A 24,565-nucleotide genomic window follows, 5' to 3' on the forward strand; every position below is an offset into this window, starting at 1 on the left:
GAACTGGGAAATGCTATGAATATGTATAAATATTTAATTTGAATGTAGTTATAACCAAACCTGCATAGGAAAATCAAGATGCTCAGTCCAAAACATCCTATTGGACATTTCATCAGTCACTTGTGAGCATATACTTCTTCAGAATCAGCAAGAAAGAAGTGAGGCGACCCGAATATTACCACATCGATAAACAACGAGTAAATTCAAAAGTTGTCACAATATACAAATGCAGCACAGCTAGGCAAATATAATGACGCAGCCACGCAGTGAGTACATAGCGAACTATTCTTTCGCCTTTTACTAAAGAATACCGTGTACGCGCTGCAATTAGTGGCATATGCCAATTTTTGGAGGGGTTCTCTTCATTGAGACTCCCAACAACTCTAGTTTCAACCATTTATAATGTTTATGTGAAATAATTTGTTTAGTTCTAGGCTATTAATGTTATCTATTTCAATTGTACTCCTAACAACTCTAGTTTCAACCATTTATAAGTTATAATATTATGTGATATAATTTGTTTAATTTTAGAATATGAATGTTATCTATATCAATTATTATAATGCATTACAATTTTGGGAGACAATGAATATATTCTATCAAACATAGTTGACCTATTCTCTATGAAGTAATTTTTGTCTTTGGTTTCCTAATTGGTGCTCGGAATTCACAGACTAAATTCGAATCGCAGATTGTAGGATTCGTGGAGCTCTCAACATAAATTTGAATTGCAGATTGTAGAATTCGTGGAGCTCTCAACTTGAATATTTTCATACTTAATATATGAAATATTTTAATAAAGTAAAGTACATAATAAATTTGACAAATAATAATAACTTAAATTTCAAATCACTCACAAACTCACTCTATGGATGTAAGAGCATCAACTTTAGAGAATTCTACTAGCTTATGTTCCAAGTTGTTTTGAAATCACGTGGACTCTTTAGGGGCAGTTTGGTCATACATTAATTTTTAATTCTTTTATCAGTTGAAAATGAAAAATGAAAATTCAGTTGGTGGCATTACTGTAATTAAGTTCAATACCATGGTGAGTTTTAAAAAACATCAGATCGAAGTAGACGTACAAACAATTTTTTTCCTCTGCTCAACAGCTAGCTTCTTCTCTACACCCACCCACCCCACTCCCACCGACATCTTCTGTACAGAAATGGCAATGCTTCAATGGTTTCCTCTTCTTTGCATTTTCTTCATCTCAGCTTCTGCTGCTAAAGTTCAAAGTAAGGATTCTTTATTCTTCTTTTTATTTTTTTTCATTTTTGAATGTGTTTTGCTACTTAAACTATCTTACTGTTGGATCTAATTAATGATTGAGTTTCAATTTTTGGTGTATAATTTATTGATTAAACTATAATGTGCTGATTGCTTAGTAATTTCAGCATTGAAAAATTTTGAGTTCATGCTAATAGGATTTCAGTTATAGTATATAAAGTGCATAGTTTCTGAGATTTATAGATCTACTTTTCTAGACTTTGTTTAATGATATTATCTGGTTGCTCCACAGTGATCAATATTAACTAGCAATGTGCAAATTTGAGTTTCCTTGGGAGGTATTCGGAAGGATTTGGAATATGTTATTTGTATAATTGTGAGATTACTAAAGATATATCTTACTAATAGAACATTGGTTTCTATGTGATTCTTGCCTTGTTAAGCTAGCTAATGGTATAGGAACATGTTGCATTTATGGCACTCTGACCAGAAACTATGTAGTCAACCTACAAATTCTGATTTTGTTGGTATGTTGCATTTATAGCACTGACTAGAAACTATTTAGTCAATCTGCAAATTCTGGTTTTGTGAATAGTTAGGGGAAGCTGCTCAAATGGCTTATCGGTCTTTGTAATTTGTGGTATTATGAGAAGATACCCGTAGAGATATAACACCTAGCCACAAAAGCCGTCTCATGTGAAGATGATTGCCTAATTCCATATAAGGAGATCACTAGTCATTCTCCAACTAATGTAGACTCTAATCCATTCCAACAATATGACACCAGGGTGTGACATCCCCAAAATTAGCTCATGAGGGGAGGATTGTCAAAGTACGTATAAGCAAACCATTAGTCTTTCCCTAGCAATTGTGGGACTCTAACCCACTAATGGAAGGACAATGCTCAAGTTGCTTTAATTTATGCCTTCGGATACTATGTGGGTGCCTAATCTTTTATCTTTGTCCTTTGCTTCTTATAACTCTCTTGCTAATATGGTTGTTGTTGATAATCTTTCCATGAGTGTGCTAGAATTATAGTCACATCCTAAATGATTTTTACTCTCCTTCTCTAGCTCTTCTAACATTAGTCAGTCTTAGATAATTGCTTGTACTTCCAATTATCGAAAGCATACTGACATGTGTCTCAAGCCTCTTGGGTTTAGATGTAATGTACGCTTGTCATTCTCAATGTGTATTCCTTCAAGCAGATATCTTCTCGATCTTGATTCACTATTATTGCCTTTATGATCAATCTCTAACACATATATTGGCCTGATAAACTACAGCCAAGGTAACTGATAATCCTGCTGATGAGCTGGTATCTGCCCTTAATAGTAACAGAACTGCGAATAAATTATCCTCCTTATACAGTAACCCTGGCTTGGCATGCTTGGCTCTGCAATATATAAAAGCATACGGAGGTGATTGTAAAGTAGTTGGAGGGCCAGATGGAAAGAAACCTGCTGAATCTGAATTCGCCCAAGAATTTGCCCCCAACTGTGGTGTGCAGGCATCATCGCTTGCTCAAATAACTGGAAGATTTCTCGCATGTCAATCTAAGTATGCGGAACCTTCTGAAGCATTCAATGATATTCTTATAAGAAATACCAAGAGTTTGGATATTCTCTATAGCAAGAATCACACTGAGGTTGGTGCTGCTGTGAGTGGCTCCGGTGGTGGTGGCCCCTATTTCTGGTGTGTACTCTTCAGTAATGGCAAACCAAAGAGTAGCTTTTCCACAGGTGGAGTTGAGCCTAAGGTAAGTAGACCTGGATGCTTCAGTGGTTCTAATGACCAATGCAGTGGTGCTAATACTTTGTCTCAAACCATATATCTCTGGACAATCACTGTAGGAGCTTCCGTTGCACTGCTTTATGCCTTAGGAGTATGAACCATCAGGGGATTTGTTTTTTGGCTTGATTGAACGGCCTTTTTTTTTGTTGGGAATGACTTCAATTTTTTGAATTATTATTTTGTGAGTGTTTTCGAGAACATTTCCTTCTACTTATTGTAACTACCTCTGAATATAAATCTGTATGTTGTTCAAATGAGAATCAAATGCAAAGTTTTACTTTTACATAGTTTCAGGAACTAGGAAGGTAGGCATTCTGGGATTTATGGGTGTCTTGTTGTAGCTGGCCTACCTTAAAGTAGGTAGGGATGTCAATAGGACGGGTTAACACGAGACAAGCCTTGACCTGCTAAGATATCGACCCGCCTTGCCCTACCCTGTTTAGCACTTCTCAAAAAAAGTCCCGCCCCATATATTATGCAGATTGTCATGAGCATGATATGTAATTTCAATAGATTTTCCCGGGGTTTTAATCCCGGGAAGGAATTTTACTGGCTAAAGAGGGAATCCTGAATAGTTGCCCTCAAAGCTGGTACTGAACACGGGGTAGAAAAACCAGAAAAAAGTTGCACAAAACTCAAGTTTGGTGATAGAGATGTAGAAAAAGATATGATGAATGTGATTGCAAAGAAACACTCCCCCAGGACATGATGTTGATTTGTAGTCACGAGGAAAAATAATTGCTCAACAAAGTCAGAGGGCTATCATTTAGCCATTCAGATCTACTTTAAGTCATCATACAGTGTAACAACTTATATGTCCATTTTCATCATGTTCTGACAATTTGCACAACTTGACACAATGGTCCTGATGGCTCGCGAGTCTTAATCAAATATCAGAAAGATATATGCAATTGTTCTTGTAAGCATGCTAATAACTGCTCGTCCAATAACAATCAGGGGCAGAGCTGCATGGTCTAGAGGGGGTTCAGTTGAAGACTCTTTGTCAAAATATTTTACTGTGCATATAGGGATGAACATATATTCTGCATTGTATATACATTAGTTGTTTAATCACCTTTATACCATAGAAGGTTCTTGAATTTCTGGTTCCGCCATTGCTATCTTGGTTGAAGAATTGTTAATGTCAAAACATTGTCACTGATACACCTTTTCTCATTTGAATCATCTGTTTCAGCTATACTTCTCTCTATGAAGAAACCAGGCTCCTTTGGTTGAGGTAATGCCACTTCTTCATGGCTTAACATGAATACCACTGATGACATTGTTGGTCTTTCATCTGTTAGTCGTTGAACACATAACAGTGCCACATGAACACATCTTAGCACTTGGGATTCCACAAACGATTCTTTTAAACAATCATCGATTAGTTCCAAGGCTTTTCCTTCGTTCCATAATAACCAAGCCTATAGCAAAATCAATTATAGTTTTCAATGACATGTAGGAAATACAAGTGTAGCATGAAATGACAAAAGCAAATGTTTGGATTTGTATCTTGCTTACATGTCCTATAAGACTATGGTGGTGATCTGGATGACGAAATGTTCTGTTCTTTCTTCCACTTACTATTTCTAGCAGAAGAACACCAAGACTGAAAACATCTGATTTCACTGAAAATTTCCCATCAACTGCGTATTCTGGAGACATATATCCACTGCACAAAGACATATAATGTTTAATATGGGTTAAGTAATTTTGTGGAGGTTGTAAAGATATGACACATGTCTCTTCCTGCATAAAGATATGACACATGTCTCATAAGGGGAAAATTACCCAATTTCATATAAGCAAACCACCAGCATGAACAAGGAGCCCTACGGGATTTACCTGGCTCTGATACCATGTAAGAATATGACACTTGAGTCTAACTCAACTCAAATTTAGTTTATGAGGGTGAATTGCCCAAGTCTATATAAGCATACCAACAGAGGTAAAGATGAAAGCGTGAATGAGTTATCTAATTGAACTTACTATGTCCCTATTACTCTTTTTGTTCTTGCTTCGTTTTGGTCACAGCCAATAATCCTAGCCAGTCCAAAGTCTGAAATCTTGGGATTCCATTCACTGTCCAGTAAAATGTTGCTCGTCTTTAGATCTCTATGTATGATCCTTAATCTGGAATCCTGGTGAAGATAAAGAATCCCTCTTGATATTCCCATTGCAATACGAAATCGATTTTCCCAGGGAAGTTGTCTCTTCCTGCATTCATCTGCAGAAACATCAGTTCGTTTTGCGTTAGCAGAACAATACTGATATGATAAGATGAATTTTAGACGAAATGAGTCAAGAGAATCGAACCAAAGATGAAGAAGTCCAAGCTATTGTTTGGCATATATTCATAAATTAGCATCCTTTCTTCCCCTTCAAGACAACAACCTAGAAGCCTAACTAGATTTCTATGCTGAAGTTTGGAAATCAGAACAACTTCATTCTTCAACTCCTCAAAACCTTGTCCGGAATGTTTGGAGAGCTTCTTTACTGCTATTTCTGGTCCTGTTGATAGTTTTCCCTGTCACACAATCCACGCGAAGTCTAAGCCACAAGAGAATCATTCATATATTTGACTAAGATACAGAGAGAATACAAATTCAAGTTACCCGATAAACAGATCCAAAACCACCCTCTCCGATGATATTATCAGATGAGAAATTATTAGTTGCAGCAGAAATAGTCATCACATCAAACAAAGGTAATTCCATATCTCCCTTTCCTTTTCCTTCTCCTACTCCTGTAAAATTGAACTTCTTTTCGTAAAGATATTGAGGTGAATGAAATAACTATACTTTCAACGTGACGGACAAATTTTCTAACCTCTATCCCCTTTCATTCTCTGCATAGCAAACCAAAATAGAAAACCAACAAGGATGATTGCTGAAACTGTTAATATAATTGCAATGACTGATATTCTTGTGTTTCCCATGTAGCCTGAACCTGTGAAAAAGTTCATTATGACTTGTGAAAACCTTCCGGTATGATTCTTATTTTTGAAATGGGGGTGGGGGTAGCCGGGTAGGGGAAGGAAAAATGGAAAATGGGAAAGGGGATTTGGAACTGAACCCTCAAAAACAAGGTGAAAGTTCAGATAGTCAATCAACTGAGTTACTAAAATTCCCCTGTGGTATGAATGTATGATTCATCTTAGCATAAGGAGAGTTACCTAATTCTGATGCAGCCATCCTTACATAGAGATCTTGATCAAGTTCAGCGTATTCCCTGATATCAACGAGTTCTTTAAACCACAGTAAGCATCCACTCCCGCCATTTTTAACATCAAGATTGGAATATGCTGTACATGAACAGTTTTTCAGACACAGCCTTTGGCATTCCTCGAGGCCAATGCTTTTGTCGAACCAGGAATGGCGTGTATCTGGCAATTTCACGCTCGAATACTTGAGAAACCTGTCACTTGTCCCACATGTCAACGGAGTTCTTCGTACACACCCACTAGACCAATCTGCTGTATCCCATTCTTGTTGATTTTTAGGCTGAAATCCTCTCAAACAATCACATGGAGGTGAGTCATTGATATTGCACCGTGCAAATTGACCACACAAGGCATAACGGTCACAATTATCCATCTGTCCGGTGGAGTAAAGGAACCAGTTCTGGTTTCGTTCGATCCATAAGAGTCGTTGAAGCAGGCCTGCTGGATTCAAGACCAACCTGCTTGGAAGAGAAGTATTGATAAGCTCATATTTATAGTAAATCTCCTTGTCATTGTTCACAAACTCAAATGTATAATAAGGATTTGGTTTCAAATTTGGTCCTCCAACAAATAAATGTCCATTCCATATTCCTGAGCTAAACTTTATTGCAGGACCTTCCCACACAAAGAATTGAGGATAACCACTGGTGTCGAGGCGATCCAGATATGCTCCTGGAGAAGGATCGTCACTGCTCTTCCACGACGACATAGTCCAATACTTGCCGGTGACCAAGTTAAGGCCTAACTTCATGCCAGGTAACAAAGTACTGTCTGGATAATCAAAACTCTGCCAAGCATAGTCCTTTTTATTTACCAAACTGTTATCTTTTAAGACAAGATTTCCAGTGTCCAAAAGCTGAGCCACTGGTTTTATCAAACTTCTCGATGAATTCGATGACCAAATCACGTCTTGATTTCCATTGAGTAGTACAATCCCTTTGCTACTGACTGTTAATATGCCAGAAGTGTCATTCAGTGGGTTCACTCTATTGGCAACCCACACTACTTCTCTGCCTTTAGGTAAATTCTTGTACCATATACCGATATATCGATTCTTGGAATTTCCAGGGCTGAAAAATCCAAGCTCAAAGTTTCCACCAGCTGAAACTATGGTATGTCCATCTTTGATGGAGTTATCGTTCGATATAGTGTCTAAAGCAGTGGAAAATATGAATAGATATGACACTATATTAGAGAAACAGAAATAGAAAAAGATAAAGCCTTTCATGGAAATTGTTTAGTCCTTCTGGAAATATTTGGAAAAATGTGAAAAATCAAACCAAAAGAAGAACATTTCTGTTATAAGATGACATTTCTCTCTAAACAACAAATATTTGACTTGTCGTTTTCGTCTCTTTTCGAGTAGTTAACCTCAGAATTCAAATAGATACTTTGAATTTTGTATTAGAAATAGATTTTGAATTCTTCAATCTTTTTCAATTGAGTAGATGGGGGTTACCTATGCTACCCTACAGGACTCTGGCGGGCTCCAACTAATTGGCAATGGTAGGCTCCAAAATTAAACATTAGAATCCAAAAAAAGTGTGCATTTTTTTGGATTAATTCATTTGTTTGAGGATATATTAGTGATGTCAGACACAACTACTTTTACTCGAATCATTCATTACTTTATTTACTGTTTATAAGTGGATGACTAGAATAGATATATATGGTAAAAAAGCGCGATACATGATGTAGGAGTTAGGTACATGTCACGTGTCTGATTGATAAAGTGGAAAAAGATAGAAAGGCAGATTCATTATTCACCGAGTTTTGGATTAGGCTCACCACTTGCCCTCCTGTATAAAGAAGCAATTTGTCTCAACTGCATCATTCATTAGCAGTGAAAATTGACCTGGTCTTTGGTAGTTGAGTAATTAATGAGTTAATTATTAAAAATGGATGTATTTACTGTACCATGCCCTAAAATAAAGGGGATTTACTCTCTATATTTTGGCAGAATTAGAATTGTAATTAAAACTAAAATTGTTGATAGTCATTATGTTGCAGAATTGAATTGTGTTCTTGTTGAAAGTTTTCAAAATTGTTATGTTTTCTCCTGAAGTTGTGTCACTTTCATCCCTTTAATGTTTGGTATTTGATTTTGAATTTTTTCACAAAAAACTGCAGTCTCATTAAAATTCTATAGAAGAAATCGACAAGGGAACAAGAGCTACATAAATTATGGCATAATACAATGTTTTATGCCTTTCAAAATGATAGTGTACAAATAAACATTTAAACTTGTAGAAGTAGACTCATGCATCTTACGTGGAGTTCTACGCACCAACTTGCGTCATTCGTAATTTAGGACACATGTTTTACTTGTTCAACTTTATACAAGTTTTAGGGTATACTTCTGCACGCTCAAAGTTGGAGGACGTAGATGCCGATTGAGGCCAAATTTAACGGTACATTTATGTATTATGTTTAGGGTGACAAATAGACGGTTTTGGGTCAAATTTGAGCCAGTTGAAAATGAATTAACATAAAATGGATAATAATAAAAACCCACCCATATTTGATATTGGAAATAATTGATTGGGTAACAAATGAGTTGGGTAAAATACTAATTTACCCATATATATATTTACCCATATTTTCATGAGTAAATAGTGTTCTACTTAAGAATTCAATATGGAGAAAATATTTGTCTTTTTTATATGAAAATTGTTTAAAATACTTTATTTAGTTATATTGTATCATAAAAGTAAAAGAAAATCTTATAAACTTTTCAATATTAAACAAATGTATGTATTTTATCAAAGTAAACGAATATTTAATTTCAGGATTAAAACAACTTGATGCACTTTAAGCAGTGTCAATACTAATCATTTCGGTTATAGAGAAGAATAATTAATTTTATAGAAGACATAAAAAGGAAGAGAAGTTACAATATATTTAGTTATATCATGAATATTGAGTGAAGAAAAGTTGAAGCTTAGCCCATTTGGTTAATTCATACTTTGTCCATATTTTATCGATATTTTATCCATAGTTTACCGATATTTTACTCATATTTTATGGGTTGAATATGAGTATCAATCCATATTTTACCCATATAAAAAATCACTCACCCAACCCAAAAAAATATGAGCGAATTGGGCGAGTTACCAAATATGCGCTCATTGTCGGCACTAATAATGGACAACTATTATTGGACGGAGTGAGTATAAAGTCAAAAGCCTTAAAGTGTTAAATGCTTTTCGTGTCATTTATGAAAAGTTGCATGGTCCATCATTATAAATTGACCTCAAATGGCCAGGTATCTAAGGTCCACAAAAAATAGTTATACGCATTTAATATTTACATCAAATTGATAGATAAGGTTCATTAACATAACAAGCCAAAAATATGTATTGAATTTGGTGTAAAGGCCGATGGCAGCACGTTGCAAGCTTAGCCACATGTACTGCTACAAAGTGTTGCAAACAAGTGAGCTAATTGTTCACTATCTGGGATCTATGTAAAAACCTGGTTGTTAGCCAGTGGCAATGCACCTTCGTTGTTTAACATCATCACAACAACATATGACATTTTTGGACGATCTTCAGGACATTGTTGGACACATAATAGACCAACACAGGTTGATCGTACCGCTAATCTTAAAGAAGAATCATTTAGGTGATCATCAAGTACTTCTATGTTACCTTCTTTACAAGTTTCCCATGCATGTACATTTTACAAGCTTATTATCACGGCAAGCTGACTTAGTTTTGTAACATATTTGTTACTAGTAGATAAATATGTTAGGATAGATATATTAAAAGAAAATGGAAAATTTTACATGTCCGAGTAGGTTAAGGTAATGATCTGGATGAGAGAATCGTCTATTGCTATTTTTCACTCACAATTTCCAATACTAAGATACCAAAACTTAATACATCCGATTTTACTGAGTACAACCATGCAGTGCATATTCTGGTGAGAGTTACCCCGCAAATAAAATGTACACAAAAATCAAATTTGAGTTGATATTGCTGGAAAACGTAACATAACTTGGTTTGTCTGGGCTCTAATGTCATCCTCTTTACATATTTTTGCACCTTTTTTTGCCAAGCCGCAGTCTGATATCTTTGGGTTCAGGTTCTTGTCTAGCATAATGTTGTTAGTTTTCAGGTCTTTGTGAATTATCCTCAATTGTGAATGTTGATGCACACACATATATAACTCCCTGAGCTATATTGTTGATTACCGTGCTTTGTGTGTCATCGGCCAAAATTTCATTAGCTCAGTAACAGAATATTTGGAAAGTAGTACTATGATTATCAGTTCACAGTGAAGTATATAATTTACAGAATATTATTGGATGGTGGATAGTACCAAATAGGAATGAATCAACATTCCAAGTACTCATATATCAACATTTTTTATTCATCTTCAATGCAATAACCAACAATCTTCACTAGATACCTTTGTTGAAGTTTAGTCATATATATAACTTCGTTCTTGAACTCATTTTCTCCTTGTGTGTAAGTTGTAGACAACTGCTTGACTATGCCCTAAATATCACAATCTTCACATGTTAACATTTTCTTTGACTATCCTGATGAGAAAGTACACTAATCTAAAGATGAAGCTTTACTCTGAAAGAGCGGGAAGTTTTTTGTCTGTCATCTATACTATGCATAATTATCTTTTAGGCATAAATCGATGTATTTCTAAACAGGCCTCAAGTGTTGATAACTTGTAAACAGGTCCAAACGCCACTTCTCCAATCTAAAGTTTCAGTCTGTTGAAAAGTTATTGGTAGCCCTTTCGTCACGGACTTAGAGTCTAACTAATGTTCTGTGCGACACTTACGATTCTTTCACGGACTTAGAGTCTAACTAATATTGTGAATCTTGTAAGATCAAGTAAACCCATTTGAAGCTAGATAGCAAAGAGAAGGAAAAGAAAGACTTAAAAAGATTAGAGATCTTTTAGAAGAAAGTTATTTTATTGCTTGGAAGATTGCATATAACTTGAGTGATGCTTTGTAAATGAATGTTCATCTATTTATACTACAATTTAGGGGCTAAAGTGCAATTAATAATTACTTTATAAATCTCTAAGTATTTCACTTTGGTACCTCTAGAATTCTCTACAGATATTCCAAAGTCTTGTTGAAATATGAAAGGGATTTTAGAGTTCTCCATAAGCCTCTCCATAACTCTAGATTCTTCTGCTCCTATCGGGATGCAAAATTTGACTGGCAAAGTGGCGGGACATGACATTTCGATATGATTGATAAATCAAACAATGGTATTTCAAATTCTTCAGCGCAATTGACACACGGTTAAAATCCATGTTATAATTGCCACTTTGTTCCAACTTTCCTGCCAACAGCAAATGAAGTGAATTCATTTAAATTGCAAATACTACGGAACTTGCTTGGATGTCATCTAATTCCTTATTCCATGGTAGATCAGCAGGCTAAGGAATACAAAAATTACACCAACTGATGATGCCAGAATGCAAGTAAGTAATTTACCTATTGTTTGGCACAAATTTGTCCAAACATCCACATAGCTAGGATTGGAAAATCATTGTTGTTGCAGCTATCATATGAGCCACATAACTTATACGTATAACAGTTATCTCCAGGTATTACGATGTAAGGACCCCAACCATCACCCCAAGTCAAAAGTTGTGCTACACCATTTTAGTTAAGTACCAATGTCGCGATAACTGAAGATGTGAGGTTATATCCAAAGTACACCTCTTTCTTACTTGAAAATATTTCATATTTTATAGAAAGTACTGTCTCTTGAGCTTATTGCCCCACCATTCCACACTCCAGAGCGATATATCACATTTGATCCCTTCTTCAGGATGTTCTGTGGATATCTTGAAGGATCACAATGATATGTATGATATCACCAGGAGATGGATCATCTTCATTTTTCCAAGAGGATAAATACACCTCTCGTCCTGTTACAAAATTTGGTGCATTGAAGACAAGAACATGAACATAAATATAATGCAAGTAATAATATACATGTTTGTGAATTGTTTGATTGTGTTTTATTAAGCTTATTATAAGTAATAGTAGCATAGTTAACTAATAATCCAAGTTAATCCATGTCATCCACTTTTTTTCTTATTAAAAAAATATAAGAAACAAGGGTACAACTTTTCTTATAGAGAAAAAAGATTAATTGATTTTATTTTGGATAATAGATGAATGTGGCATTTAACTTGCCTACACATGTGTCATCTAATTTTGGATGTGTACAACGACAAGTAGACGCTGAAATTTATAGAGTTGAACAGGTAGAGACATACGTCTTATTTAAAATCCTGCGTGATAAATCACGCCCTATACAATATCTTATGTGGTGTTTTAAGTGTACTATGACACATACGATGCACGCGTTTATTTATTCAAATTTAAATGTCTACCCTCAAAGTTAAAGAATATAAACGGAAGTTACCAAATTAATAAACATATTTATTTTTTAATGTTAGCAAACCACGTCATCAATTATATAATCATATCATATATTATTATAAGCATGAAGCTCAAAACTTAAAAGTTGAATTACTATTTTATCCTACACTAAATAAAATTATTATTAAAATATTAATTAAATATTCTATCATTAATGAAGAAAATCATCATATTCAATACTACATCATAATGTCCACATACATGGCATATTTAAATTTTAATAAAAATCAATTAAGTATTTGGGCATACAAAGAGGTGAATTAATATGCTTTCAATTGTCATTTATTTCAGCATTTTCAATACTTTAAAATAACTTTTCATCTTACTAAATTAATTCAATGTTTGTAAGGTCTTTTCAACTTCCAACTATAGTTATAGAATTTTATAAATAGTCACTTTAGTGAAGCATGGTAAATTCATTGAAATTTTCCTCTGCAGTTTCAATACCACGTGTCCTTTTCTTTTTTTTTCATTATTTATCTTTAATGTGTCAATTAAAGAGTTCCATACAAGGGCCGGTAGATATAGTTAAAAATGTTATTGGCATGAATAAATGAAAAGTGTGTGTCTGTTTGTTCAAGATTTAAGCTGATACCTCTTTTTCTCCCTATTGTTTTTCTTTAGTTAGTTACGTTTGAGTATTATTCTATTAAGATGTTTGATGTTTCTGATTTGAAGAAGATTTGGAAGTTGTGTTAATTGCAAGAATGTTATGACTTCGCTAATTTCTTTCATTTTATCTAATAATAATATTTCAATACTCGCGTGAAGTAGGAATCAAAATAAATATGTTGATTTCAGTTCATTTGTGAAATTGTTTTTTAAATAACCTTCATGAGTTATAATTATTATATCACTCTCTAATTAGTTCGAGAGAAGAGTATTATGAAGGATCTAATTTCATGTAGCAGTGATAGTTTTATCCATATTGGATCTTAAAATTGTTGAGTCTAAGTCTTTATCTTTATCTTGTCTATGCCAAAAAAGAACATTATGAAACTTGAATTTTAATTATCAAAAAGTAGAAAAATAAAGAGTTACAAGATTTAGGAGCTTAATAAATTGTAATCTTTTAGTCTTTCAATAATTTCAATAATATCAGCTTCTTATGAACCATTCACATAAAAAAAGAAAAAGAAAACATAATTAACAATTAATTAAGTAAACTAAGAATATAATATTACATCATTGTGTGTATATATGTTAGGAAAAAGTTAGATTACAATTCTATTCCTACATTAAATTTCAATGTTATAAATTATTTAATAAACTAAATCATCATATTAGTACATGAATTAACCATTTATGCACTTTTAGTCAATTTTATAATTAAGATTTGCGTTTTTTTTTATTAGGATGATATATGAACTTTCAATTGTAAAAACAATGATTTTTTTAGTAAATACTAATAAATTTGAAGTGGAGAAAATATGTCATTTACAAAACAAAATTTATATAAAATATTTGGGATAAACGTGCAACTGAAACTAGTATTACTAAAAGCATGAACAAAAAAGTTGAAAGTTGAATTACGATTTTACCCTTTCTATAAATTTAATTGTTATAAAATATTTAAATATTTGATTGCATAAATTTAATTAAATGTTAATGACTTCTAGACTTCTTAAGATTAATTCCTAATTAAATATCTAATCTATTAATATTTATCATCTATAATCTATATGTATATAATAATTATAATTTTTTAAAAAAATCTTTACCTAAATTTCTTTTCTTTTCCTCTTGTATTTATTATAAGTGGAAAACTTCTAACCTCAAAGTTGAATTACCATTTTGTCCTTCATTTAAATATTCTTTTTTTATGTACAAAATAAAAAATATATTCTAATAACTAAATACAAAACTAGATATAAATGGGGGTCTTTAAATGTGCATTATATTATGTATTAAAGATAGTGGAAGATAAGAAAGCATTTTAGAACTGAAAAATTATCTTGATGACACTTATTTCACATTATTATTGTCCACTTCAATGTAATTGTTAACAATTATATATATGGGATGTTCATGGATTATTTGATAAGCATAACTTGTGAATTAGTGAATGCAAAGATGGAGTCAAACCACTCAAGAATTATTTTTTCATTCTCTTTTTTATTGGTAAGTTAAATCGAACAAATAATATGTTGCTTCTATTTTCTTAAATAAATATTTCATATTTATAAGCATTTTCGAATGTATTCACCATCTTGAAATGTGTATGCATGTTTACTTATGAATCATGATTTGAAATATGTAGGTTAAATTATCTCATTATTTTATATCATTTCATGAATTCATATAAAAGAATTTTAAATTCTTTAAAATAAATTTACACATTTATAAATTACAATCAAAAGTGAAAGAAAATTCATTTTTAATTATTTTGTGTTTGTAGATAATTCTTTAATTTATTTATTTTTTATGAATGACAATGTGGATGTAAAAAATAAAACAACAAAAACAAAATGGATGGAACATATATAAACGAAAGGGGAAGACAAGAATTAAGTCTAAGGATAAAAAATAGTAATGCTAGAGAAAACAATAATAAAGTAAGAAAAAAAAGGGCAAAAAAAATTAAAGAATGATAAGAAGTATGAAAAATAACCATGATCAAACTATTGAAATTTTTATTCATGCTACAAAGAAGAATAAACACACTGTGTGATGTGAATGTAATATGAAGACAACTTATACACTTGTTACAAGTATATAGGTTAATTCAAACTTTGGTACAAATTGAGAAGGTATGTAATGTTTGTATTGTCCCTTTCATCGAGAGAAGTAACAAACTAATATATTGTAGGTTTCGACCTAATAACATAAAAAGGTAAATTATTTATCACATTAAATTTCATTGTCCAAATTTGACAGGTTGCCGAAATATCTAATTATTTGACATTTACATTTTACGACAAGAAGTCATTTATAAAGGTTGATTGTTCATTTATTTCATTTATATATTTTTTTCGTTAAGTCATTTCTGAAATTCATCATAATGTGATTTTAATGTATCTTCTATAACATATTATATTTTTATGGGTCTCACGTGCAAAGCACGTGTTCAGGACTAGTATTAAAATAGGTGTGGCAGGTTGTGTGGAGGACCGTTAATAGTAAGGGTAGATGTGGTCCCAAATTTAGGCTTGGAAATAAAAATGCATCTGGAATAGTTTAAAAATATTTGACATTCTTCAAAGACAAAAAAATAAAATAAAATAAATAAAACTGATTGTTAAACTCATTTCTTCATTAAATTTTTATTCACGTCATTTGGTGAAAATGAATTGTAAAATGTGACATGGCAAGGTAAGGAGTTGACGTTTACTAAAATGTTAGGACCCAAATATCTCAAATTTATTCTAGATTAAATTCAAAAGCTTTTTTTTTATTTTTGAAATTTAGTATCTAATCAAACATTATCACATTAATTGTGGCAGAAAGAGCAAGTTCTTTCTTAGTATTATACTCCCTCTGATCCCGTTAATAAAAACTGTGAACTATATGGCAATTAGTATGAAAATTCACAGTAAACTTAATGCAAATTTTCATACTAATTCCCAAGAAAGTGTCTATATAATTGATAGTTTTCTTGTAGTGACTATTTCACTCGTGGCACTTATCCAAGGTAATTGTTAATTATAAAAATAAAATATTATTAGTTGTTTGTCTTCTTTTTAAATCAAACTCAGACAAATAAATTGAAACGGAGTAATTTCATTCTTTGGCAGCAAATCTGCCACGCAGTTTTGCTGTCTAAACGAATTGACCAGCAAAAAATGAAGTCTTGGTCGTCTCTCAGACAATGTTACTTACTGTAAAGAATACCACACAAAGAGATTGAATATGTTAAATTCTTTTTAATAATTTTGAAGAAAGAATGCAGTGCAACAAAAGGTAAATATAACTATCATGGATATAGCAATATTTCAATTTATTCTACTTCTCTTGTATTTTGTGTTTCTTCACTATGTTAGTGGTCAAGGAGATACTATGACTACAACTCAATTCATTAAACATGGTGATACTATTGTTTCGTCTCGTGGAACGTTCGAGTTAGGATTCTTCAGTCGTGGAGAGACTTCTACAAATCACTATGTTGGAATATGGTACAAGAAAACCTCTGCTACTACTCCTGTTTGGGTTGCCAATAGACTAGCTCCTATCACTAATAAATATGGGGTGTTGAAAGTTTTTCAGCCAGGTCTGATTGTACTTGTGGATGATACTAATGCAATTGTTTGGTCCACGAATTCATCGAAGTCTGTGCAGAATCCTGTTGCTCAGTTGTTGGACACGGGGAATTTTGTGGTGAGAGATGCTAATGATCCGAATCCAGAGAATTTCCTTTGGCAAAGTTTTGACTATCCTAGTGATACGTTGTTGGAAGGTATGAAACTTGGGACGGACTTGGTGACTGGATTAGAAAGGTATCTTACTTCTTGGAGAAGTAGTGATGATCCTGCTCCAGGGGATTATACTTATCACTGTGATCCTGCGGGTTATCCACAAAACCTTATGCGAAAAAGGGGTAATGTGACGTTTAGAGCAGGGCCGTGGAATGGTATCAGGTGGAGTGGTGCACCGAATCTGGTGAACAACTCTATCATTTCTTTTGGCGTGGTTATAAATAGTAGGGAAATTTACTACAAGTATGAGATGGTGAACAAATCAGTTATTTCAACATTTGTTTTAGAGCCTTATGGGAAAGCTATGCGTATCATTTGGATTGGAAAGGCTCGGGGATGGGTAAATTACCACTCTGCAGCTGTGGATGACTGTGACACCTACAAATTATGTGGTGCATATGGGACTTGCAACATTTTGAGTGATCCTTTTTGTCAATGTTTAGATAAATTCGAGCCAAAACATCCTGATGATTGGGAAAGATCTGACTGGTCTAGTGGTTGTGTCCGGAAGATCCCTCTGAATTGCACAGGAGATGGATTTATTAAGTATTCTGGTGTTAAACTGCCTGATACGCGAAATTCTTGGTTCAATGAGACAATGACACTACATGAATGCAGGGTAGTTTGCTTGAGAAATTGTTCGTGTACGGCTTACACAAATCTGGACATACGCAATGGAGGAAGTGGGTGCTTGATATGGATTGACGAGTTAATTGACATCAGACAGCTATCTCAATCAGGACAGGATATCTACATTAGGATGTCTGCTTCAGAGATAGGTAATATTTAGTATGCAATTTCATAAATCATAGCCATGTTAATTGTACTTCAGTGCCAGAAAGTCAGCTCATCTGAGGAACAAAGGTAATCCAAGTCCACATTGTGGGAATAAGACTTTAAGGACGGTCTTGTTTTCCTCGACATAAATACAACAAATGTAAAAGAAAAAACTTCTAGCATTACTAGAAACAACTATTGATAGAATTTCGATGGGATACGTTGCAGGTTCTGCCGGATCAACAAGAAAGATAACTGTTATACTTGCAATAGCTTTGCCACTATTGGTTGCATTGATTCTGCTCGCTTTAGGTTTAGGCCTGATTCTTTGTAAACGTAAAAGGAGAGAGAATCCGGTGCTTACAACAACAGGTAAGTGAAAGTACCAATTATGTCTATTGTAAGACCGGAAGCAACTAGTTATTAGTTTTGTATACCACTAGTATTTCTTTTCAAGCTCCTTATTTGAGCAAGGTCTACTTGTACGTTCAAATTGCAGGGATATTAGGTGGTCACAGCAACAAGAATGATAACAGTAATCAAATTCACCAGGAAAATTTTGAGCTTCCGCTTTTTGACTTATTAACGTTAACCAATGCTACCAACAACTTTTCATTGGCGAATAAGATTGGAGAGGGTGGCTTTGGACAAGTTTACAAGGTAGAAACATTCCTCAGACCCCAAGTAATGATACTCGAAACTTAATTTCTTTGCTTTTCTTGAAAGGAATATCAACTCTTGGAATCTGTATATACACCAGTGTTTGCTAGTATGATGAGCAGAATGAGTGTTAAGTTGAGAGCCTTGTTTCAAGACCGATAATGTTTTATAAATAAAGGTTTCAAATTCAACGAAAAGGAATATCAGCTGGAAAAGATTATCAACCATGGGATAAGCTGTGAAATAAAAATTGCAAGTAGATGCTGCCTGAACAAGAACTTGATTGCAATAGTAAGGAAAAATTGACGATTCACTCCATCAAATTTCTAACAAGACTGCTACTTTTACAGGGTGTATTAGAAGGTGGACAAGAAGTAGCAGTGAAGCGACTTTCAGAAACATCAGAGCAAGGACTTCACGAGTTCAAGAATGAAGTTAAGTGCATTGCAAAACTTCAGCATCGGAATCTTGTAAAGCTTCTAGGATGCTGCATCCAAGGAGAAGAAAAGATGTTGGTGTATGAGTACTTGCCAAACAAAAGCCTGGAATTATATATATTTGGTTAGTCTTTCACATCTACTGAGTGGCCATTTCTTTCAATGCAATCAATTTTGATTTCACAAAGCTTCGTTTCGTTGTTATAGAAACCTTTAGTAATACGTTGAGAACATTTGACAGATGAAGAAAGGAGAGCATTACTTGATTGGCCTAAGCGCTTCAATATTATCAATGGAATTGCTCGAGGACTGATGTATCTTCATCAAGATTCTAGGCTCAGAATCATCCACAGAGACTTGAAAGCTAGCAACGTCTTACTTGATATTGAAATGAATCCAAAAATATCAGATTTTGGGATGGCTAGAAGTTTCAGGGGAGATGAAACAGGAGCCAATACACGCCGTGTTGTTGGAACATAGTAAGATTTAATATTTGATTATATATGTAGTCATGAACACATGCTGCATTATATAATCCTGTAGTTTCTTTATTGCAGTGGTTACATGTCCCCGGAATATGCAGTCGAGGGGATATTCTCAGTGAAATCAGATGTCTTTAGCTTTGGGGTATTAGTACTAGAGATTGTGAGTGGAAAGAAGAATCGACGATTTGTTCATCCAGACCACCACCTCAATCTTCTTGGACATGTAAGCACAGTAACTCCTAACGGTAAAAAGACTCAGAAAATGTATTTGTTAATGCATTTAAATTTTATGTGTAGACAGTAAATTACATGTAAATCTCTATTATAAGCGCTTATTATCTAACCTACTATCACAAGTTAAACTTCAATGCTAGAGTTAGTGTGTATAAGTTAAATCCTTTGTTAATGGAGAGATCATTTTGTGCAGGCATGGATGCTTCATAATGAAGAACGGATGTTGGAACTAGTAGATCCATATCTCGTAGACTCATACTATATATCAGAAGTACTAAGATCAGTCCATGTGGGATTGTTATGTGTTCAACAGAATCCAGAGGACAGGCCAAACATGTCAACTGTGATTATGATGCTGAGCAATGAAGGCATTTTGCCACTGCCTAAACATCCCGGTTTCTTCACTGAAAGGAAAGTTAAAGATATTGATCAATTTTCTTGGAGTACACAAACACCAAGTTCTATAAACGAAATTACCATCACGCAGTTGAATGCTCGATAGAAGCATGTCCGCTGACCAGAGTCAGGATTTTCACTAAGGGTTTCAAAATATGAAAAAAGCAATACACGAAGTCAAGACGATTCAGTAAGTACTATATATACAAAAACAATTAATTGTAGACTTGTAATTTTTTGGCGAAAAGGGTTCGGATGAACCCCTTGCATCAACTTGGCTCCATCCTTGTTGATTGTGAGTGTCATCATTTCTCAGGATTATATTAAAATCCTCCCATTTTTTTTTTTTTTGAGAAATTAGAAAGCAAAATCTAAATTTTAAGGCCTTAAAGTTCAATTTGCTTTCATTATATAAATCTCTCTCAAGCTCTCTAGATCATGCATATATGAGTAGAAATTACTAATGAAATTGGTAAATTGATAAGAAATATTAATTTATCCACCCTACACACACTGTTGTTACCTTCCACCAACACATGTGTGCTTTGGACCATCTCTTATTCACGAAGACTATCTTCCATAGTTGATACACCAAAAAAGCAGAATCATGAACAATTTTTTTTCACTACATTGCTTCAAAGACTTGAAGAAAAGATTATTACAATTGCAAGCTTGTAATAAACAGTAAAACAGTATCTTTTATCGCGCAGTTAGTATTGTGATAGGGGTCTCAGTCACTATACTCTCTGCATATTGGCTAGAAGAAAATGCACCACTACTAGACGCATATCCTTCTATGTAAAAACCTGGCTGTTTAGCCAACGGCAATAAACCTTCATTGTTTAACATCAGAACCGCAGAAGACATACTTGGACGATCTTCAGGACATTGTTGGACACATAATAGACCAACACCGATTGATCGTACCACTTCATATGTTGAACAAGAATCACTTAGACATTCATCAATTAGTTCTGTTGACCTGCCTTCTTTATAGAGATTCCATGCCTGTAGATTTTACAAGTTCATATATAGATATCTGTTACTAGTTGATAAAAGGAAGGATAAATAAAACAAAATCTTACATGGCCAAGTAGATTGAGGTTATAGTCTGGATGACAGGATTTTCTGTTGCTTTTTCCACTTACAATTTCCAACACTAAAATACCAAAGCTAAATACATCTGATTTTACTGAGTACTTCCCGTACAATGCATATTCCGGTGAGAGATACCCACTGCATAAAAATGTAGCGTAAACAATAGAATTACTAATGCTGGCAAACAGATCCACAAAACAGTTACTATCCAACAGATGGTACTTACTGTGTCCCAACAACTCGGTTTGTCATGGCTCCAACGTCATCCTCTTCACATATTTTTGCCAAGCCGAAGTCTGATATCTTTGGATTCATGTCCTTGTCTAGCAGAATGTTGTTAGCTTTCAGGTCCCGATGTATTATTCTCAATTGTGAATCTTGATGCAGATACACAAGTCCCCGAGCTATACCATTGATAATGTGAAATCTTTTAGGCCAGTCCAATATCTTCGTTTGTGAATCATCTACCAAATGTGTTTGGTCATCAACACCCTAACATCAGTTCACTGAACTGAGTTATATAAAATGCACTTAGTAGACTGGAGTGTAATACCAAATATAAATGAATCGAGACTCCCGTTTGGCAAGTACTCATAAATCAACATTTTTTCTTCTCCGTCAATACAACAGCCAAGAATCTTCACCAGATTTCTGTGCTGAAGTTTGGCAATATATACAACTTCATTCATAAACTCATTTTCTCCTTGTGTGGATGTTCTCGACAGACTCTTGACAGCTATTTCCTGTCCTTCAAGTATGCCCTAAACATCACAACATCCACATGTTAATAGTTTTACTAACTAAATTGATATAAGAAAGAATCAGTGGTACTAGATATACCTTGTAAACAGGTCCAAAGCCCCCCTCTCCTATCTTTTTGTCGATTGAAAAGTTATTGGTAGCCTTCATTATGACGGATAAGTCAAATACCGGTATCTCCAATTCTTCAGCACAACTACCACTGTAATCCATCTTGGAGCTGCCATTTAATCCCGAACTACCTGTCAAAAGCAAATGAAGTGAATTTTGTTAAGGTGTGTATGCCAGACAAATCTGATAGTTCTTCCAACTTTTAGGCATAATACATAAATATGCCCTTTAACTTGGTCTCACATACATTCCTTTCAACATAGGCTGTCAAGTAGGATTGTGTGTTTCTAGCTACTTTTTCAACTAGATACAAGTTTAAGTGGCTACGCAAACATGCCTGAAGTTAGAGGGCATAGATAAAGCCAAGTTGAAAGGACACGTTTAAGTATTATGCCTCTTATTTGAATTTGTATTCCTCTATTTTGCTAAGATGTCAGGAAAAAAAGGGATTTATCAAGCTGACCTTTCTTTTTGAGTACTAAAGTTCTCTTCTTTCTTCTATGGTAGATCAGCATGCTAAGAATTACCAGAACCATACCAATTGCAAATGGCAGAATCCAGTGAAGTACTTTTCGCTTCTTTCCATTCGAATTCTCCAGACTATCTGCAAGTATCTCTTTCTCTATAATAGCTGCTTCTGTTTCTATTAGAACATGTTAGATAGCAAAAAGACATACCTGCTTCAGAAGCAGCCATTCTAATGTAGATATCTTGCCCTCCGTTGGGTTCCTGTCGAATGTCAAGCAGATCCTCTAACCATATTATGCATCCACTTCCTCCATTGCGTATATCAGCAATTGAGTAGGCCATACAAGAGCAATTTTTTGAGCAGAAATCCTTGCATTCTTCTAGTGTCATAGTCACATTGGACCAGGAATTCCGTGTGTCTGGCAATTTGATATGTGAATACTTCAAAAATACGTCTCCTTTAAGGCAATTTAGTTCAGTTCTACGAACACATCCACCTGACCAATCTGTTTTCTTCCAAGCTTCACTATTGTTGGGCACAAATTTGTCTAAGCATCCACATACTGGAAAATCTTGACTGTTGCAGCTACCATATGCACCACACAACTTATACGTATCACAGTTATCTGCAGGTATTAAGAGGAAAGGAACCCAATCCTGTTTTCCGTCACCCCAAGTCCAAAGTTGTAACACACCGTTCTGACTTAGTATCAACCTCACGATAACTGAAGACGTGCGCTTATATCCAAAGTACAATTCTGTCTTACTTGTAAATACTCCAATTGTATAGTAAGGACATTCTCTTGAGTTCTGTGATCCACTAAAAGAACGACCATTCCACGGTCCAGAGCGATACACAGCATCTGATCCCTTCTTCATTATGTTCTGTGGATAACCAGAGGGATCACAATGATATGTATAATCACCAGGAGCTGGATCCTCATCATTCTTCCATGACGACAAGTACACCTCTCGTCCTGTTACAAAGTTCCAACCGAGCTTCATGCCTGGTAATAGTGTATTAGTTGGGTGATCAAAACTCTGCCAAAGAAAATTACCATCATCAACACCATGATCAGATTGTTTCACAACAAGATTCCCCGAATCCAGCAACTGTGCTACCGGATTCTGCACTGATCTCGATGTATTAGTTGACCATACAACATTGCTACTGTCATTGAGAAGGACAAGAATTCCTGGCTCAATGACCTTCAACACACCAGTTGTACTAGTCAGAGGAGCTTCTCTATTCGCGACCCACACCACGGTCCTAACAGATATGTTCTTGTACCACATTCCTACATATCGGTTATTGGATTTACCTGGACTGAAGAATCCCATTTCAAAGATTCCACCACGTGAAGTAATAACATTGGCTTCGCCATCTTTGAGAAAATCTATCGTAGTCATTATATCTGTAGCGCAAAAACATAGGTAGATGGAAGAAAAAAAGAATACGAGCATGAATGTGCCATAAACAACTTCTGGCATGTTCATGCTTCGACTTGCGATCAAATCACAACCAGAGTCGTATTATTATATATCATTACTAAGAAAAATAATAAATCTAACTCGATATCAAAATGATTGTCATGTCCACTAATGTTTGTGTGCATTATTTGCGTAATTGGTAAGTAGTTTGGTTAATTATGGCTAGTGGGACAATAATATTGAAAAAAAATAAATATTTTTCTTAAAAAGCTAAGGCATGATCTATACTTTTAATTTTCTATTGGATGTTGTCTTTATCAGTTAATCACAATGGATCAATTATATTGGCTGAAAAAAAAAAGTATTACTCCCTCCGTTTCACAAAAAATGACCTGATTTAACTTGACACAGAGTTTAAAGAGTATAAAGAAGACTTTTATATCTTGTGGTCCTAGATTAAATTTAAGTTAAATATACAAAATTGTCTTTTAATCTTGTGACCTTAAACATGCCACGTGGAAAACTGATTTAAAATGTTATAAAAAAACAAAAGAGATCATTCTTTTTTAACGAAGGGAGTATAATTTGCTCCATAATATTTTGTACACCTTTAACAC

General features: G+C 34.2%; 5 protein-coding genes, 1 long non-coding RNA gene and 1 other non-coding gene across 11 annotated transcripts; 4 read left to right on the forward strand and 3 right to left on the reverse strand.

Annotated features, from left to right (window-relative positions):
- Positions 1 to 257: 257 nt before the first annotated feature.
- On the forward strand, positions 258 to 374 carry LOC112941944 (U5 spliceosomal RNA). Its single transcript, XR_003247593.1, has one exon. It is a non-coding gene; the product is annotated as a U5 spliceosomal RNA (small nuclear RNA).
- Positions 375 to 1,016: 642 nt separating this feature from the next.
- LOC101261728 (uncharacterized) lies at positions 1,017 to 3,307 on the forward strand. Its single transcript, XM_004244117.4, has 2 exons — positions 1,017 to 1,238; positions 2,517 to 3,307. Exons 1-2 carry the CDS (start codon positions 1,046 to 1,048, stop codon positions 3,119 to 3,121), a joined length of 798 nt encoding a protein of 265 aa, XP_004244165.2. The 5' UTR covers positions 1,017 to 1,045; the 3' UTR covers positions 3,122 to 3,307.
- A 515-nt stretch (positions 3,308 to 3,822) lies between these two features.
- On the reverse strand, positions 3,823 to 7,884 carry LOC101244394 (G-type lectin S-receptor-like serine/threonine-protein kinase At4g27290). The gene is made up of 7 exons (XM_010326039.4): positions 6,200 to 7,884; positions 5,854 to 5,973; positions 5,640 to 5,770; positions 5,341 to 5,551; positions 5,014 to 5,251; positions 4,546 to 4,696; positions 3,823 to 4,448 (listed from the first exon to the last, which is right to left on the reverse strand). The coding sequence occupies exons 1-7, from the start codon at positions 7,473 to 7,475 to the stop codon at positions 4,143 to 4,145; spliced, it is 2,433 nt and encodes an 810-aa protein (XP_010324341.1). The 5' UTR covers positions 7,476 to 7,884; the 3' UTR covers positions 3,823 to 4,142.
- LOC104648559 (uncharacterized) lies at positions 6,881 to 12,238 on the forward strand. Its single transcript, XR_742530.4, has 3 exons — positions 6,881 to 7,003; positions 11,654 to 11,707; positions 11,824 to 12,238. It is a non-coding gene; the product is annotated as an uncharacterized lncRNA (long non-coding RNA).
- A 4,243-nt stretch (positions 12,239 to 16,481) lies between these two features.
- LOC104648558 (G-type lectin S-receptor-like serine/threonine-protein kinase At4g27290) lies at positions 16,482 to 20,497 on the forward strand. Of its 5 annotated transcripts, none has more exons than XR_011210903.1 (7): positions 16,482 to 17,871; positions 18,098 to 18,241; positions 18,369 to 18,553; positions 18,880 to 19,090; positions 19,208 to 19,445; positions 19,510 to 19,674; positions 19,879 to 20,497. XR_011210903.1 is itself a non-coding variant. In XM_069287559.1 (7 exons), the coding sequence occupies exons 1-7, from the start codon at positions 16,596 to 16,598 to the stop codon at positions 20,185 to 20,187; spliced, it is 2,514 nt and encodes an 837-aa protein (XP_069143660.1). In that variant the 5' UTR covers positions 16,487 to 16,595; the 3' UTR covers positions 20,188 to 20,497. The 5 variants fall into 5 exon arrangements, 3 of the variants coding, with proteins under 3 accessions (XP_069143660.1, XP_010324340.1, XP_019070391.1); XR_003247531.2 differs by having other exon boundaries at positions 16,485 to 17,871; positions 18,369 to 18,529; XM_069287559.1 differs by having other exon boundaries at positions 16,487 to 17,871; positions 19,524 to 19,674.
- A 31-nt stretch (positions 20,498 to 20,528) lies between these two features.
- Positions 20,529 to 24,084, reverse strand: LOC112941852 (G-type lectin S-receptor-like serine/threonine-protein kinase At4g27290). Its single transcript, XM_069287490.1, has 4 exons — positions 22,656 to 24,084; positions 21,406 to 21,671; positions 21,167 to 21,317; positions 20,529 to 21,089 (listed from the first exon to the last, which is right to left on the reverse strand). Exons 1-4 carry the CDS (start codon positions 24,012 to 24,014, stop codon positions 20,781 to 20,783), a joined length of 2,085 nt encoding a protein of 694 aa, XP_069143591.1. The 5' UTR covers positions 24,015 to 24,084; the 3' UTR covers positions 20,529 to 20,780.
- On the reverse strand, positions 21,671 to 22,712 carry LOC101262029 (putative serine/threonine-protein kinase receptor). Its single transcript, XM_026032157.2, has 3 exons — positions 22,513 to 22,712; positions 22,020 to 22,180; positions 21,671 to 21,940 (listed from the first exon to the last, which is right to left on the reverse strand). The coding sequence occupies exons 1-3, from the start codon at positions 22,583 to 22,585 to the stop codon at positions 21,683 to 21,685; spliced, it is 492 nt and encodes a 163-aa protein (XP_025887942.2). The 5' UTR covers positions 22,586 to 22,712; the 3' UTR covers positions 21,671 to 21,682.
- Positions 24,085 to 24,565: the final 481 nt, after the last annotated feature.

The sequence above is a fragment of the Solanum lycopersicum genome, chromosome 7 (genome assembly GCF_036512215.1).
Source record: "Solanum lycopersicum chromosome 7, SLM_r2.1".
NCBI lineage: Eukaryota > Viridiplantae > Streptophyta > Magnoliopsida > Solanales > Solanaceae > Solanum > Solanum lycopersicum.

Excerpts from the sequence above, each read along its gene's own strand:
- LOC101261728 (XM_004244117.4), top strand. The coding sequence starts at position 1,046 with ATGGTGAGTTTTAAAAAACATCAGATCGAAGTAGACGTACAAACAATT. Across the intron at positions 1,239-2,516 it reads TTCTGCTGCTAAAGTTCAAA|CCAAGGTAACTGATAATCCT; the intron begins GTAAGGATTCTT and ends GATAAACTACAG.
- LOC104648558 (XM_069287559.1), top strand. The coding sequence starts at position 16,596 with ATGGATATAGCAATATTTCAATTTATTCTACTTCTCTTGTATTTTGTG. Across the intron at positions 17,872-18,097 it reads GATGTCTGCTTCAGAGATAG|GTTCTGCCGGATCAACAAGA; the intron begins GTAATATTTAGT and ends GATACGTTGCAG. Across the intron at positions 19,091-19,207 it reads CCTGGAATTATATATATTTG|ATGAAGAAAGGAGAGCATTA; the intron begins GTTAGTCTTTCA and ends AACATTTGACAG.
- LOC112941852 (XM_069287490.1), bottom strand. The coding sequence starts at position 24,014 with ATGAACATGCCAGAAGTTGTTTATGGCACATTCATGCTCGTATTCTTT. Across the intron at positions 21,318-21,405 it reads AACCGAGTTGTTGGGACACA|TGGGTATCTCTCACCGGAAT; the intron begins GTAAGTACCATC and ends ATTTTTATGCAG. Across the intron at positions 21,090-21,166 it reads ACCTCAATCTACTTGGCCAT|GCATGGAATCTCTATAAAGA; the intron begins GTAAGATTTTGT and ends TAAAATCTACAG.
- LOC101262029 (XM_026032157.2), bottom strand. The coding sequence starts at position 22,585 with ATGGTTCTGGTAATTCTTAGCATGCTGATCTACCATAGAAGAAAGAAG. Across the intron at positions 22,181-22,512 it reads TTTAGTACTCAAAAAGAAAG|GTAGTTCGGGATTAAATGGC; the intron begins GTCAGCTTGATA and ends TGCTTTTGACAG. Across the intron at positions 21,941-22,019 it reads GCTTTGGACCTGTTTACAAG|GGCATACTTGAAGGACAGGA; the intron begins GTATATCTAGTA and ends TGTGATGTTTAG.
- LOC101244394 (XM_010326039.4), bottom strand. The coding sequence starts at position 7,475 with ATGAAAGGCTTTATCTTTTTCTATTTCTGTTTCTCTAATATAGTGTCA. Across the intron at positions 5,552-5,639 it reads GTTTTGGATCTGTTTATCGG|GGAAAACTATCAACAGGACC; the intron begins GTAACTTGAATT and ends ATTGTGTGACAG. Across the intron at positions 5,252-5,340 it reads CTTGGACTTCTTCATCTTTG|ATGAATGCAGGAAGAGACAA; the intron begins GTTCGATTCTCT and ends ATGTTTCTGCAG.